General features: G+C 37.1%; 1 protein-coding gene across 1 annotated transcript; it reads left to right on the top strand.

Annotated features, from left to right (window-relative positions):
• The first annotated feature begins 808 nt into the window (after positions 1–808).
• LOC145784086 (C-type lectin lectoxin-Enh4-like) lies at positions 809–12,553 on the top strand. Its single transcript, XM_082595838.1, has 3 exons — positions 809–1,040; positions 8,194–8,362; positions 12,304–12,553. The coding sequence occupies exons 1-3, from the start codon at positions 809–811 to the stop codon at positions 12,551–12,553; spliced, it is 651 nt and encodes a 216-aa protein (XP_082451964.1).
• The last annotated feature ends 5,331 nt before the right edge of the window (positions 12,554–17,884 follow it).

Raw genomic sequence — 17,884 nt, 5'->3', positions numbered from 1 at the left:
TTCCCAACACGATGTAAACTTTGTCGAAAATAAATTAGTGAAATCTTTCTATGGTTATAAAGGAAATGGTTTGAGACAGTTTTAAACCAAGAGAGTTTCATTAAAACTTTGTAAGTTAACTTTAACTTCTATAGAAATCTAGTTTTTGATTAAATGATTTTGGCGAAATAACGTGTGCGACGAACAAAAGTGCAGTGTAAGCTCTACAAGAAGCTTTCCCAGTCCTAGGATCAATTTCCAACAAAACAAAGTGAAGTCAAAGAAGCTTTTGTTGAAGTAAAACATTTCGATAGTTGGTTGTTGTTGTGATTCTATGAACGAATAATTGACAAATCAAAGCAGAACAGACTTGCTTTCAAAATAAAACGAAACCAAAATAAATTGAAACATTTTGTTTAGTGTTTAATGACTGTCCAATACAGTTAAATAACATTGAATGAGAATGCGGTTGTTATTGCCGCTTAACTATTGGGTGAGGTGGATGCCAAACATTTGCAATGGAATGAAAGCAGACTCAAACCTCACCACGATTATCGCACATGCATTGAATCAATCTTCTGAAGCATGACGTCATCGGTAGACCTAAGTGCTTCTGATGACAATCGTGGTTATCATCAAAAGAAGCAAAATAAGCTTCATGGTGTTTTAACGGATGTGACGTAAATGAAGCAATTTTAAGTTCATGTATGGAGTGAAGCGCGGATATATTTTGTCCGCAATGGAACAAATAGATCATTTTGACAGTTGTTGTCTCAAAGTACAAGTCATAATTTAAAACCTATTTTTGTCGCACATTTCTAAGATCAAAATGAACAAGTTTGTTGAATGCGCAGTTTTAGCTCTTTGCCTTTCAATTCCAGCAAGCCACGAAGAGCCGACGACTTTATGCAGAACATTTGATCCTGAGAAGGAATCTCCACCAAGCAGCAAGTGTTCTGAGACCGTCTATGTCCACTCAAACATCCAGCAAGGTGGACAGAATTTTTTCGGTGAGAGCAAGAAAGAAGAGATAAAGCAAATTACCAAGCAGATCGTTGAAAGTAAATTGTTGCTTTTGTGTTTGATTGAATTATTATTGTTTACTGATTTGCTGCCTGAGTTTCACATTGGTACGTCACTGTCCTAGTTAATGTTTTTGTTATTATTATTGTTAAACGTGTTGTTTGCTAGATGATAGAAATTGCAGATAAAAAAAGTAAAACGTAGGCTATGGGCCTCGTTATATTCCCCAAGTATTAGCAATCAACTTAGCTTTAGCAATTAGCTTTCAGATCAGATAGTGAACCAGGAAAGAAGACTGGAATCGAAATGTAAAAGTTAAAACAAAAATAGTGAGAATGGATTGATTTGTTGATGATGAGTTTAAAGATTAAAATTATCAACAATTTTGTAATTTGTAAAAAAAACGCTTCTATTACAAAGAAACTTTCAAATAAAATGTCTCAATGCTAAACCAAAAATAAAAACGAATGTCACGAAAGCATTGTTGTCACATTTATTATCTTCAAATGTGTGATGTAAAGTATTGAAACACCAATGATCAATTTTCAAATCCACACATTCCTTAATTCTTAATTTAAAGAACTAAATCAGGGGTGTGCAACCTTTTTTACAGGAGGGCCAGATATAAACAACTGGGTGAAACCGCGGGCCGCATGTTTATTTGACATATGATTTCTAGTAGTTGCAGGCACAAAAAAGTAGTTTTTTGTTATTCATATGGTATTATTAGGGGATCTCCTTGCAGAAATAATAAGTTAAGACGTATAAATTTCTGAAGAAAACTGCTATTTAAATCTATTGTCACACAGTCTTTAAACGAGTTCAGTGAGAAATTTGCAGCTGGCTTCTTTTCCCCACGGATTTTTCCAAATTTACTTCAATGGAAGTGCTAGCAATAAAGCGAATTATTTGAAGTCCATTTTCCAAGTGTTCGTCTGTCAGAACCGATCGATAGGGAGATTTTATGACGCCCATTTTAGAAAAAATTGTTCGCACAAATACGTTGAGCTAAAAAGAGCCATTTTTGAAGCCATAAATTTTTTCAAATGTGGAAAGTCATCTTGGTTGAGATGTTTTCGGTAAAAATCGCCAAGATTCATTTCTAAATACTTTGCTTTCAAATCTGTTTTCTCTTGAAGATCAATCAGTTCAAGTTATATCTTCTGGTGCTTTGTTAATGTCTGTGTTGAATGCCGAAGAGAATATACCAAACAAATGCTCATGAGATTTAAAGTCCTTGAAACGAGCCAAAAATTCATAGGCCTACAACAATTTTTCAAGTTGGTCTGCAGATTCAGTTTTCTTCTCAGGATGCATTCCATGGTGTCTCAAAGTTGGAAAGTGGAAAAGACTTCCTGTCTGTATGTGGCTTTCCAAAGTCGTAATTTGTTCATAAAGCCTTTTATGTGACCATACATCTCATTCGCATACTGTTTTTTTGCTGCAGTCTTACATTGAGTTCATTCAATTGTTTTGTTTTGCCCTTTTCAATTGCCACTTTTTCAATTTTTTTTCTTCCAATGTCTCTACTTTTTTACTTCTAATTTTAACAAATTTTCTATTTTGACTGGTTCAACAAATTTGGCAAGGAATGGGCCGCTAGGCTGAAGTTGTTCTGATCCAACTGCTTGTAGGCCTATAGCCTAGGCTAGGCCTACATTAGGCAACTGCTAAATTTGACGCAAGCCGGCTCTACAAAAGGTCTAAAGCAAGAGATCAAATAAAAACGCGACAAAGCCAGAGACAATAGCAGGGCTCCACCTCTGATCTTCTGACGTTCCAGATAATTAAATACAACGGATTAGCGGTGGCCGGTGGGAAATTTCTAAAATGGTTAACAGAAGGTGTGAAATTACAATAATCCACTCCACAATGAATTGTTCACATGTACCAGACTAAACTAAATTATAAACACGTTTCGCGGGCCGCACACAATTCAAAATTGGTACATCTTCGCAGGCCGCACAATTTTTCTTCGCGGGCCACATTTGGCCCGCGGGCCGCACGTTGCACACCCCTGAACTAAATTGTTAAACTTTGTGGCATTGCTACAATTTATCGGGTATGCTGACTCTTCGGCACCGTTTGCTATTCAAGCACTCTGTCAGTTGCAGTGTGGTTGTAGTTGTAGACATAGGTGACTGCTGATGCACAGCACACTTTCATTTTGTTATTTTTGATATAAATGTGATGATTAGTAATTTCGTGTTGTTATTGTTTCAGAAGAAATATTTTCGCTGCAGGAACAACTTACCAACCAATCAGGCAAATAGAAACTGTTTATTTTAACTTTGTGTTTAAACAATGTAAAACGTTGTGTGAAAAGACATTATTGCTGTCTATCTATTAACTTGCTGTGTGCGTATTAACTTTCAATTACCGTTTTCAGCTCAAGCGCTCTGACAGTACCAAACTTTTGTAGTTGCTGAGTTTGGGATATTATTTGTGTTTTGTTTGATTTATGTGTTTTTGTTGTTACGTTATGTTCATAGAAATGTTTCTCATGTTTTGGCATGCATTTACTAACCGTCACATTGCGATTGTAACCTTATTCAACGTTTTATTATTTTCTCTAAGTGTTTTCAGTATAATTTTCGTTGGTAATTTTTTTTTGTAAAATACTGCTGCCTGGGTGGAAGCTGACTTGGTGACCTCATAAGGTCTTTCTCTTCCTTCCTCTTTCACTTCTATGTAATGTATCAGTGTATTTGTCGTGATAATTTGAGAAGAAATAAACCAGTTATTGAGTGATTGATGTACACTTTCATCTGCTATTGTTAATATAATTGTGATGATTATTGAATTCGTATTGTTGATTCACTGTTTCAGATGAAATATCGTCTCTGAATGAACAACTCACAAATAAGTCAGCTATATGTAACCATGGCCATGATGTAACTTTCTATTTCAATTTTTCTTAAAATGTAACATATCGTAAAACCTCTATTTCACCGCCATGGCGGTCTATTTTTCAACTCTTGTTTAAAAGTGGCGTTCTATTAGAGGTGACGTTCAATTAGAGGATGGCGCTCTACTTTTCGACTAGCTGGTCAGAATTTTGAAATAAAGTTTATTAATGAAAAGAAAAAACACCAAACACATTTACCGGTATATACAGGTAATTTTTAGTTTAAAATTCGTTTGTTTTTAGTTTAAAATTGAAGCAACCTGTCAGGCCCCAGGATTGGCAACACGCAAAGTGGTGTTCTATTGGAGGTGGCGTTCAATTAGAGGGAGACGCTCTATTTTTCAACCCTTCTTTAAAAGTGGCGTTCTATTAGAGGTGACGTTCAAATAGAGGTGGCGCTCAAATAGAGGTTTTACGGTAATTCAATTTTAACTTCGATAATTTTTTGGCATTACTCCGTTTCTTTTATGTGTCTAAAAATGGCAACAAATTTATTTATTTTTCAGACAGGATAGTGGCATTAGAAGGAAGACTGGTGTCCCAATATACAGGTAAACACAAATAGCTTAGACTTTATATCTGTTATTATGTGCTCAAACGGGCTTGTTCTCTTTCCTTTCTTTGGTCTAAGTTTTTAACGCCATGCAAATAATAAGAAACAAATGTGCACTTTTCGTTTTATTTCTTCATTTTCTCTACTCTAGTGATAAGCAAAATAAACGACCGTTCTGTAACTCAACCAAACTAAAACTGTCTGAATTTTTCTACCCGTGGTCAAAAAATGCATCGTGGAACTTACAAAAAAATGTGAGATCATCTGAAGGCAAGCGCGAGACTAATTTAGTTTCTCGCGCGAGCTTGCGGTGATCGAAGCCAAACGTCACAATTAAGCCTACTTCTTCAGCCAGAGTAATAATAATTGATATTTTGACATCACTCGACATAATCATTCAGCAACATGAGAACCTTAGGCAACTTGACCGGAACAAAAACATCATGGAAGACTATTTCAGCAAAAAAACAATTCCTGTGTTTCTCGGCAGTCGAGTGTAGCAAGAACTCAGCGATATACACGTGTTTCGCCCATGAGGCTGGGCTTTTTTTTCGGTTATTGGCTGCCTCAAGCTGATCTGCCTGTCTCGACTTTCCTCTTGCTGATGTTGGAGCAGACTAGGAGATGACGGGTCAAGCTCGAGAACTAGCGCGTTTTGATAGGGAGTTGATTTTAATTAAGTTTGTTTGTGTGTGTGTTTCTTCTTGTTGCCCACTTGAAGAAGAGCACCTGTTTGTGGAAAACGGGCCACTGCAGTCTGACATCTCATTTGGCGGAGATGTCAAAGAGCAGCGGCCAGAGGAAGGGTAGCTTTAGCTGACCTCAGAGTCTTCTTGGGATGGGCCGCTGCAATCCCGTCATCCCAGGGCGAGTGGGTCAACAGAGAGGGACGGTAAAAGAAACCCCGCTACAATCACTTTTCCCGCATCGGGCCGTTTCAGATGAGTGAGAGGGACGGGTTAAAGATGGGTTGTTACGCCCTTGGCTGTCTAAGCTTCTTCGAAGATGTTTTATGACCGTACTATAGTGAGACCCACCGCTGCAATCAGTCGTCCCTAATCAGTCGTCCCTTCATTTGACAAATATCATATTATTGCAATAATACTATTTATTGGGTGCAAGACCGCTATTTAATTCAGGGCACGCGCGTTAATGATCAATGAAGTATAGGCTGCAAAAGCATTTTCGAACAGATCCACCTGAGTGTCCAATAAAACAACCATCTTCCTTTGCAAACTGCAATATACTGTAAAATTTATAACAGACTGTAGCCTCCGTTGGTGTCAGTAGAAATCCTAGTTAGACAATTAAATTAAATTCAATTTATTTTTTCTTTGTCGGAAAACCACAGCAATGATAAAGTTACAAATAGTGAAAGGGAACAAAAACCAACTGAAGGAAAAGGCGACAAAACCAAAGAAGTTTAAAACGTGCATGCGATGTAAATTTAAAGCATACGTTGATGAAAGTAAACTTAAGCACGGCCACCAAACCTAACAGTTTAAAATAGATGAATTAGTTGAACGAACTAGTTGGCTCCACATACCTAAAGCAACTGGAGGTGTGCCAGTTGATGAAACCATGCGGGGACGCCTGAACCCTACAACCAACACAAAAAAAAAATCAAAAACACGAGCATTTAAGAATAAACGTACAGTAGCCTACTAAGCGTATAATACAGAAACTATGTACAGTATTTCATTTTAAATAAAATGAAATGTTTGCAGCAACGACAGTGATATGGTTTTTAAATAGGAATCGATAACTGATGGGTACAGGAATTTAGATTAATTAACTTATTATTTGAGCATGATATCAAAGCAATGTTCATGAATGATGAAAAATGTAGTGAAGAAGATGTGAAAATGGTCTTGATGGCATGCGGGTGACTTCGGTATCGGAGAGGGATGGAGTTTCTTTGGAGTTTTTCAATGAATTTCCAACCAAACTACTGGAGAGTGATGCAACTTCATTGTTGTAGTAGCCTACTCTTGTCAAACAAATCTACACAACAAAGTAGTTACAGTAGTTAGTACACAACAGAGTGGTTAGCGCGTTGGGCTCGCAGCCGAGAGCCTGCATGTTCGACTCCAGCCACCCGCACTTGCTGTTGTTTCTCTGGGCAAGAAACTTCACGATAATTGCCTCTACCCAGTGATCGATTTCGAGTAATGGGTAGTACCAATTTTAAGTCATAAGTAGAGTAGACAACCGGAAACAGACATCGCCGTCGGCTGCAGCGTGGGTCAGGCGTACGTCGGAAGGCGTACACCGATGCATAGCGCTCAAGTCCGCTTTTCCGCAATGCAGGATAAAGATATGAAACAAACAAAGTAGCAGAGAGTTATAAGGTTACCGGTATGCGAACAAGTACAATATACGTAGTTCGGCTAATTAAAGGCGTATTGCATTGGTAACATATTCGCATCTAATAGCAGCCTATTGAAATTGAACAATTTTTGGTGGTGATGGCAGACGCACGACAGATGACAGCTGTAATAAGCTAAGCAGGTGAGGTAGCCTACTTGGTGTCAAACAGTAGTCCTTGAACATAGATTAAATATACAAAAGTGGTATCAACTACACAATAGACATATGCTAATCAGCTTGAATTTCAGTTCGCAGATGGGTTTTCAGTTTGCTGCAGAATAATGAATAGGTTTCGATTTCAATAATGTGTTTGGGGAGATCGTTCCAGACTTTAACTCCACTAAATTGGATGGATTGTTGGGCTAACTTTTTAGAATAATAGGGAGAAAAAATCGATTGCTACTTCTAGTTGATATGTGATGCAAGTTGCTGTTAGGTTGAAATAGTGAGTTAAAGTTTTTAGGCAGTTTGTTTACAATGGTAACATGACCATGCTCCCAAGCACTAATGCACTATCTTAGATTGCTTTCAATGAGAGAATGATAGAGAGAAATCAAGTTTGTGGTATTTAGTAAGGTTTAATCTTGCAGATTATTACGAAATTTTGTCGCACTTTTTGTAGCAAGTGAATCATATGAAATTTCCATGACAAATTTTCATTCAGTAAAATGCCTAGAAAACTAACAGATGGGTAGTTGAATGGTTTGAAACACAACGCACAATTTTGTTCTTCGCCCACGAAAATACACTGCATCGAAACGTATGGAATAGCAGTAAAGGCTGTAAACAATCAAATGATTTTCAACAACTTTTGAACAAATATCAAACATTGTTCCGGCGGTTCGATTGCCCCTTCTGGGATATGTGTTACGTTGTTTTTACGTTATTTTATGTTTCATTTCTATGGCATGACTTGCATGCTGACGCAGGCGTAGAATGGGATCAGCGCTTCTGCATTATACCCATGGCAATTGTGTAAAGAAATGCCGCGTCCTTTTGTGCTGGATCTCAAAACTTGTTGTAATGAGATGCTGCATGGACGGCTCTTACATTGTGCCATTTCCTGATTTGGATTTATATGACGGTCAAGTGCAGGCTGCAGTTCGATCTCTCCTACTACCAAGAAGATATTTTATTCTCATCAAAGCTGCCAATAGATAGAAGTTAAAATTTCGCTTATCGTATGATTTTAATCCGACAATATCGATAAACCATTCAAGCTGTTATTCCTTGTATCAAGCCGCATCAAGCCCTTGGTGGTTACGACCTAGTTCTACTAAACTAAGCAACAAGCAAGATAGAAGATCTGGTGGATCCAACATTAATATCTCAACTAAACATTATAAAATTCTTTTCTCAGCAATGCGAAACGGATTTGCAAAATTAGATAACGGATGGATTGGACTGGCCAATGGATACCAATACAAACTATTACGTGACAGACAAAATTATAACGCAAGCAGACAATCTTGCCAAGGAATTGGAGCTGATTTGGCAGTTTTCGGCGTCAGAACTATAGAGAATAGAAGGTGAGGCTACAAGCACTGTTTGCAAAAGTTGTAAGATTACTAACAAATCAGTTTATCCATTAAAAATATAAAAATACTTTTGTAACCAAATTGACTAAAACAGAGTTTGTTAAATTTTTTGTACTCGTAGGCTACCCCATGAAATTCAGTGAAATGTCCTTGCCCCTTGCCCACTTTCGCCTAACACATTACATAATACAACGACATATACCGTAAGCGTATTATTTGTAAAACCTGCTGATATTCGGCACTAAGAGGAATTGACTAATCAGAAATCAGGAAGCCGTTCACGCCCCTTAGAAGGAGGAAATTTCTCCTTAACGTCATTCCATTATGATATTAAAATAGAATTACAGTTTTGCAATTTTTGGTATGGTTTATACTGGCAAGAACTAATTATATTGAAGTAAGTGGTTTTGATCGCAATGTAGGCTCAGTTATGATTTCAAGTTTTCCAACTTTGGCCTGGTTTGTACTTGCAAAATTGAATTACTTTGAATCGCAATTTAGGCTGACTAATAAATTGAAGAACATCTTGCAACAGTGATAGAACATCTTTCAACAGAATAAAAATTTCAAATACTTAATCCGGCCAACTATCTGGCTAGCAAATAACATAAAGAGTTTAAGCTTTAAAACGCTGTCTGTTGCCGTCTTGCCAAATAGTAAAATCATGGTGGCTTGGAAGTTTTCAAATTGTAATTTCTGGATAAGTCTTCACATTCTTTTGGAATAAACATAGTTCTTTCTTCCTTTTAGGTAGATTCAATTCCTCATTCACACGTTAGCCTACCTTAACTGTAAGATTCTTGTGGCAAAGACCATGCCACGTAAAAAAACTCCTATTGGCCAATGAAATTCAATTTTATTTAGCCTATTCATTTATTAAGCTTTGATTTCAGACCTTGCAATCCATATGAAGAGAAGAGAACAATTCAACAAATTCACTTGCATGCAACATGTATTATAAGAATAGGGATGGTAGATCATAGGGATGCGAAACTACATCCGCTTTTGGCTTATCCGCAACACTAGAAGGGTTACGTTTTTTAAATAATGTTGGCGGAACAACGGAGTTGCGCGTTCCGTAATGTACTGTCCCTATAGGCTATAAGACATAGACTTGTGCAAGGGTAGTCGGACCGCTCGGCATGCGACAAATCAGCCATTCCATTTCAGCTACTGCCAAGTCAGCAGATGAGCTTTACGTGCTCACGTCAGACTTGCTTAGTCATCGCTTATTAAACTCATTTTATTGGCTTTTAACATGCCAAGTTATGGATTGTTTAGTTTCATCATTTGCCATTTTATTAGCCTACTGTACTTGCATCTTTCAAACATGTACTATGTTCTTGATTGATTGAACTTCAAAACTTCTGACAATGCTGTTAAGAATTCAGGAGTACGACTGGGAAGTTTGAATTTGGGAAGCTTGTGTTGTAGGCTACACTATAGGGACTGAAGTGAGAGAAGATAAGAGAATGAGGAAGGTAGATGTTTGCTGTTTACAAGAAGTCCGATGGCGGGACAAAGGAGCCAGGTTTTTGCGTGTCAAAAGAAGGAGACACAAGCTGTGGTGGTTAGGCAGTGACATTGGCATCGGAAAAATTAGGATTTAGTAAAGGAAGAGTTATATAAAAATGTTGTAGAGGTAGTAATGGCGATGGTGTTCGAGCACGTAGAGTAATTCATACCTATGCAGAACAAAGAGATAAAGACCAGTCTTTTTTGAAGCAAAATTAATGAAGATGATTAAAATGGAAGATCCGATGCAGAAAAAGAAATATTTATGACAAAATCGCCCATGAATGAAGCGCAAAAAGTGATCAGGAAATCATATTGGGTCCTGGAGACTCTGGGCACGTTGGCAAAAAAATTGATGGCTTTGAAGGTGTCCATGGAGGGTTTGGCGTGGAAGAAAGGAATCGCGATAGAAGGCGACTACTTGAGTTCTGCGACAAAAAGGACCTGTGTGTTACAAATACCTGGTTTAAGAAAGAGGAAGGAAGAAAACGTGACTTTCAGTGCAAGTGGAAATAAAACTGTAATTGGCTTTGGGTTGGTATGCAGGAAAAACAAAAAAACTGATCAAAGATGTGAAAGTGATACCATGCGAACTTCAACATAGGTTGGTGGTTATCGACTTGGACAAGAAAGGTCTGAAGAAAACTGTAAATAAAAAGAGTGTCAGAAAAGAAGTTTGGAAGTTAAAAGATGCAAAAACAAGAGAAAGGTTTAAAAAGAAAGTTGAAAGTCGTGTTCACAACGATGTGGCTGATTCATGGGGATCCTTCAAGAGTGGAGTTCTGCAAGCTTGCGATGAAGTTTGTGGCAAAACAAAAGGCAGGATGGATCGAGGAGATACGTGGTAGTGGAATGAAGATGTGAGGGAAGTAATTGGGGAGAAAAAAGTCGCATAGAAAGATTGATGCTGAAATAGATCAGAAGAAACTAAGCTCAAGTACAGCTCAATTAAAAAAATCGGGCAAAGAAAATAGTTGTCCAAGCCATGATAAAAGAAGCTGAGCAGTATTTTACCAAACTAAAAAATCAGTTTTAACGAAGTACACAAGTTTATGAAGGTTCTGAAGTGGAAAGACGAAAAGACGTGGAAAGAAGAAGAAATAGAAGACTTGGTTCCATTGAGAAAGAACGTGGAAGAATTTGGAAAGAACATATGGAGGTGATAATGAACGAGGAAAACAAATAGGATTAAAATGGCAATAAAACATGATACAAATTCGTTGTATTTCTTTTTGCTGAAAATTGCTTTTTTTTTTTGGAGAGAGGGCACATTTTTCGTATTGTTTCCCGACCAGTCTTGTTTTTTCTCGGAGGCCCTGCCCTAAATGAGTACAGGTACCCCTGTTTAAAAATGTCTTCAGGCCTAAAGAAAAAGAAAGTCCATTTCAATATCAACATTGATCAAACAAAAATATTTTGTTGCGATAAAAAAGAAATTTATCTAAGTTTCGCTGTTAAAGAAAATCAATTTCGTTTGTTTGTAAAGTCGAAGCGATTTGCTAATTATTCAAGCTGGAGAGTGATTAAATCTATAGTAGGCTAGCCTACTATACAGCAAACATTAAGAAGGAAAATTCTTTTCTGCTTAGGTTTTATGTTAAACAATTTTTATGCACAAACCGAAACATAAACAGGAAGAATAGAAACGCTACCAACTGTTGGGAAGCAAGTAGTTGAGATTGCGAAGTGTAAAAATGTCTTTAACTAATTACTGGTGAAAATTACAAAAATATTAGGTTGTGATGTCACAAATTACTGGCAAAACTGTTTTGTAAAGTCAATACGATTAAAGAGTTGATTCTGATTGACATGCTTGATGAAACTGCAAACATGTCGAAATTCCATGTAGTAGAAATGAATTGAGTAAAAAGTATTTGTACTTTTTTAGATTAAATTTGTTTCCGAGTCTTCACCTCGAAATTAATTCTTTCACTTTATTGATGCATAGAAGGATCTGCAGTAGCAATAAATACTATTTCGCTGAGTTATAGATCGCATCATCTTCTGGATCTCAATTGGTTTGGCTTCGGGCTGGCAACAGTTTTTTCATTTGATTGTAAATTTTCTGGTTTGATTTTTTAATGACCAGATTAATTATGGAAGTTCAGTTTCACTTTTATATTATTAAATAATTAAAAGACTTTGCACGGTTTTGAAATCTTGTTTTGAACTGACCTTTGACCTTTTAAACTAAATCCGATTTTCTCTGTATTCATAATATTTCTCTTCAGTGCTTGGTTGTTGCAATATTGTAAGATTTCGAAAGCATAGAAATATTTTATATAAAAAAAATTACTTATCTACAGTAATTGTTCAAAAATACAGTTCAACAACATGAACCTCTAAAAGCAGATGTCGATTATTTTTTATTGTCGATATGCCTCATCGCTTTCATACTTTGTTCACTGTGTTGTCAGGATCATCGAGGACGGTTTCAGGCCTCCATGGATTATTTGGATTGGAATGAATGACATCGACATGGAGGGAACTTGGAAATGGATCAATGGCGATCTTGTAACTGATGCCGATGCGTTGTGGGACTCTGGAGAACCCAACAGTCAAAGTGGAGATGAGGATTGCGTGTATGTGACCTTGGACAACCTACGCAGCAGTGACGTTCAATGCTCGGCCGACCGCCAACCTCTATGTGAAAAAAAATGGAATTAAACAATTGCTAACTAACGTTAGTCAGGGACAATAGAAATCCCGAGTGGAATATCATCGATTGTTACGTGAAGTATTTGTCGACTCATTGTTACGAAATAATTACCAACAAATCTAATAACAAATAACAACGTTGAATATTGAACGTTCAATTATTGTCATTGAGTAATGTTCGCTGGTAATTGTTTTATAGTTTTCAGCTTCGATCAAAAAGTTAATGCAAAAAACAATGACGTAATAATAAGTGAATGTGTCGCAGTAGATTACGAAATTCATTGATGTGCCGTAGTCCAAAGAAGTTTGAAAATGTTTTCCTTTGAACAGACGGAGCTTAGCAATAATACGAGATTCAACATACAAAACGAGCTACAACAAGATAATTGCATAAAAACAAAATCCAAAGAGTGAAGTCCACCAGAGCACAAACTTTATTTCTGTGTTATAATGGTAAATGTCGTGCTGTTACTGAGCTAAGTCTGTTTTAACCTCTCTACCTAAGTTTGCCTTAGAAGGCTGCTGAAATGTGGTTAATTATTATTATTTTCACCAATTTTACAATGCCCTTGTTATTATACCATAGCGACTTTTGTTAAATATATTTTGTTATTTGACAGCCATCAATACTAAAATCACATGACGTCATTGTTCCGAAGACTCGTTTGTCTGCACGCAGCGCCAGAGCCGCTTGTTGGCTCTTGGCGTAATTGATTGTGCTCGCGCCTTTGCTTGATTATTCTTAGAAGTTTTACCTGAAGAGTTGATTGGTACGTGGGATTGGTTGGTACAAAACTTGAAGTTCGTGAGTAGATTTTGGTAGCTCGAAGCTGCAGGTTTTCATCTGACTCTCTTTAGGAGCTGTCGTCAGAATAATAATAATGTAGCGGTTTTATTTATTATCGCTCTACAACAGCCAAGGTCTTTTAGCCACAGGTTCAATTTAATATCAGATTTACGATCATCACATTATCACCCGACTTATTCTCACTGCGTTATGCAAGAATGAACACAATCGGTACCGTTTTTAAAGTCTTCGGTTTGACCCGACCTGGAATCGATCTCGGATCTACCAGCACCAGAACCGAAGTCGAAACAACTCGGCTACTGGGCTGGTTGTGGTCAGAATAAAATTAGCCTAAAAGTGATGAAGTATTTATAGTAGAAAAAAATGAAATGTAAATTTGTCTGATCCGGATAATTCAAAATTAACGAAGAAGTTTTAAGGCATAAACGATTTTTTTTTTTGACAGCACAAGATTGGATTGAAAGTTTTTATAAAAATTGCTTCCAGTGCTGCGAGGTGGAACGAGAAAGGGCCTTTAGCGATATCAGTTGATTCTGCAAAAATATCAGCACAAAAGACAAAGAAGAAAGTTACTCATGAAGGGTCAATAAAATAAGGAAACCGACCCAAGTTTAACTGCCTGGACTTAATCAAATTCTGAAAAAAATTGTATAATTTTTCATTTCAACGAGACATGGACTGCGTATAAAAATAGTGAAGATTAACATTGGATCAAATAATTTTTTAAATTCCATCAGCTCCACGACATTGAAACCTTGATACAATAAGCATCCATTTTTACTCATACTTGTATTACAAAAATTGCATAGGTTGTAGTGGATCTATTTTGTTTACCGATGGTAGATCAGCCAGCAATTCTTAACAGAAAGTCTAACAAGCTCTTTTTCAAATTCTTTCTAAAGTCCCGTTTTTTTTGTTTTTTTTTCAAACTCCGTTTTCGGGCAGCAAAACATAGCAAAAAACACGGTTCGTGTGAACTGGTGTTGGAAACATTATTTGCAGCCAGCCGATATTTAAAGTGCCTCTGACAGGAAAATAAATTTGCTAAATTTACCTAAGATACCAAAGACATGACACTAACAAACTTCCCTGACCAGAAAATAGTAAAAAATATCAACAGGCTAATAAGTTACACGCTTGCAAACTTTCGTTGACATCGGCGAATCTGGCACTCATTCAATTGCGAAAACAAAAACGGCAACCTCGCTGTGACGTCACCGTGGGTGGGAAGGATACAATGTTTCTCTGTGGTGAGTTGGTAAAGTATGGTACGACTGCTCCAAAACGTCAATGTGTGGGGCTCTATTGGTCTAAAGCAGAGGCGTGCAACATACGGCCCGCGGGCCAGAGCACGGCCCGCGGTACCCATTTACGTGGCCCGCACATTTTTCATCAAGTAGCCCATTGTTTTTAAATACTTTTCACTGTTAGATCGGAGGATGTTGTTATTTGTAACGTCATCATTAGCATTATCGACTTTTAGCATTATTAGGCTACATCATTAGCATTATTGTTGCGTCATTAGTAAGCGTTGTAGAAAACCGCCTTGTTCTTCTGGCAATGAACCAATGATTCAGTAACATAAATCTTACTTTATGGGTGCAGCGTGGTGAATATATTAATATTTATTCTACAAAAAGCTTAGCATAGTAAAAATGTCTACAAGTAAGAAAAGGAAGGTTGATTATGAAAGGTGGAAGTTCAACAATGAGTGGTGCATAAATTACTTCGTTGTTCAACACAATCAAGATGTTGTTTGCCTGATTTGTCAAAACACTATAGCAGTAATGAAAGAGTACAATATCAAGCGACACTACTGTGCAAAACACTCTGCTAATATGATAGCATTGTGGGTCAATTACGGGTTGACAAAATGCAGCAGTTGAGAAAGTCTTTGAGCAAACAGCAAGAGGTATTTCACGGTTACAAGAAAGACGTTGAGCTTGTTACAAAACTGAGCTTCAAGCTATCTGAAACTCAATGTGTAACTTGATTGTGTGTACTTTTCTATTAAATAAATTGTTCATATAAATTCATGTGTTATTCGATAGACTGGCCCTCAGCATCATTATAATTGTACGTTGTGGCCCATTGCGATAAACAGTTGCACGCCCCTGGTCTAAAGCATGTGCAAAATGAGAATTACCGAAAGGAAAAAGTCAGCTTATTATTACTATCAGGTTTAGATCAAATAGATTGAGTTTATTTTTATCAAACAGCATCTCAATTCAATTGCAATTGCAGTTTTTCTAAACTCTTGTAGGGCTACAATTTGGATAATTTTTTATTTGTCCTAATCTGGCTATAGCCATTTGCAGTGTAACAGCAGTATCTCACAGACAGTACACTTAATTTATGGTTGAGGTAGGCCTAATGCCTGGAAATTGCTGTTTATGTGACAGAGTCAGTGACAAAGACGTGTGCTATATTTTCATGCTTTCAAACAAAACAAGGTGCTGAGTAGAAAATAGTCAAAGTTTTCTTCAAGTGTTCGAAAGTGGGATGGACCATACAAAAATAGTCGAATATGTTCTCTTCACTTCACTGGAGATGATTTTGTTAACACCACCAACCCGATTTGGATCTTCTCAGCAATGAGTGGCGTGCTGGGAACTGTAGGTGGTGCGTTTGCCACAAGTGCGAGTTTGTGTCCCAGCCCAATGAATGTGTATGTTGCCATGAAGTGCCATAGACGAAAGAACTTTTGAAGAAAGACGCATCTAGCTGTGTTACCAATTTGACCGATTTTGAGGCACACTTACATCCCGCAGTTCTGAGGACTTTTTTTTATGAGGAGCCGGAAGAACTCGAGAAAAAAACAATAAACCGAAAGGAGAAAACGGAGACCTATCAAAAGAGTAAAGATGCTACATTAGGCTAAAAATACCCTAAACGCTAAGGAATGCACACTAAACGAAGTTATTTTATTTCCTTGCAGGCAGTATCGGTAATTAGTCGCTTACAGGCATTTATTGGAGTGGATACTACAAGGTGGTGCTCTCGGAAGCAACAATCGGATTGTGATGCCGTCATGCATTGTTTGGCAAATCCGAAACAATTTTCAAGTCCAGATGGCCGTTACACCGGATTTCAATGGCCAACTGAAGGCACATTATGAGGGAGAGAGAGAGAACTTTTATTTATTTATGAATAGTGATGAATGATGATGAATTAAATATGAATGATGATTCGTACGATTTCTTTATTTTTCACTTCAAGTATATTTTAGGTTTTGTAGGAACATATCCAGTACAGTTTTATTAAACTGCAAAAAACAATAAATCTTCGAAAAAAGCAACTGCTTGTACTAACTCAGACCAAACTGTGATCCACCAATTACATCTAGAAAGCATTTGTTTCATCCGTCGCTAACAACGCCCACCCACGATGACGTAATACCACCAAAGTCGTCCCAGAGCAGTGAAATATGGAGTTTCGCCTGTGGTGGCGCTGCGGAACTGTCGTTTTGTATAAATTTAGCCCTAACTAGTCGAGCTTTGAGGTTAAGATTAAAAAGTTCGCTAAGCATAATTTTGCGCTAGAAAATGCTTAGAAAATTTACTATACTTGGGTCCAACCTGTCAGGGGCACTTTAAGGTTGATGAAAAACGTCATGAAAAGAGAGTCACAAAATGACGTCACACGATCAGTACAAATTTGTGCTTTCGTTCACAATTGATATCTCAGCTCGTGCAATGCATCAATTACACATGCCAACAAAAAAATTTTGGCACAAAAGGTGCGAATGATTTTATGGTATTTCAAGGCCCCTGATTCCGAAACGACACTTAGTTTTTTTCGAATTGGCTCATGTTTTTAAGATAGTCGACAATGAAACTATTTTTGAAATGGTTACTCAAAAGCTTTCAATTAGCAAATTACTTATTTTAGCCCTGTTTACCATTATGATGTCATAATTACACTTGTCTAGTTCAATTGGTTGATATACTGTAGAACAGCTGATAACCTCTCATAATCAGAAGAATTGTGCAAATTATGACTAAAGCATGAAATTTTCACCAGTGTTAGCACGTACCATGAGGGTCATTTTAACAGTGGGACGTAAGTCAGATTTAACCTCTGATGACCTTGAGAAATCAATGACTTCTATTTGACGTCATTGGTCAATAGGGTGAGTCGAAATTTGGACTTTTTCTCCGATTTCATTGCTGCAAACTTTCTTTCTTGCGAACAGTCATAAAACGACGTTCCTGAAAGTTTGAGCTTGATCGGACATGGTCTTCATTTCCAAAAATCGCGATTTATAAAGGTACCTGAAGCCATTTTTTCGAGGCTTGAAAATGCATTGTTTTCAATAGGGAGTTGTTTTCACGAGATTTGAAAACGTCATAACTTACTTAATTCTTATTGAAAAAGATGACTTATGCGTCAACAGATTTAATATAATTAGGAGAATCCAATTCATTGTGTACAGACTCCGAAAAATGATGACGTCATCAATGACGTCATTAAACGGTAATTTGCAAATAGCGATAAAACTGATAATCTTACATGCTTCATTTCTAAGTTTT

This window comes from Aplidium turbinatum, chromosome 15 (genome assembly GCF_918807975.1).
Source record: "Aplidium turbinatum chromosome 15, kaAplTurb1.1, whole genome shotgun sequence".
Classification (NCBI taxonomy): Eukaryota; Metazoa; Chordata; class Ascidiacea; order Aplousobranchia; family Polyclinidae; genus Aplidium; species Aplidium turbinatum.
This window is presented reverse-complemented; position numbering and strand designations above follow the sequence as displayed.

Bases quoted from the DNA above. Each gene is read 5' to 3' on its own strand.
- LOC145784086 (XM_082595838.1), top strand. From the start codon at position 809: ATGAACAAGTTTGTTGAATGCGCAGTTTTAGCTCTTTGCCTTTCAATT. The intron at 1,041-8,193 runs GTAAATTGTTGC...TTCTTTTCTCAG, and splicing joins TACCAAGCAGATCGTTGAAA to CAATGCGAAACGGATTTGCA. The intron at 8,363-12,303 runs GTGAGGCTACAA...CTGTGTTGTCAG, and splicing joins AGAACTATAGAGAATAGAAG to GATCATCGAGGACGGTTTCA.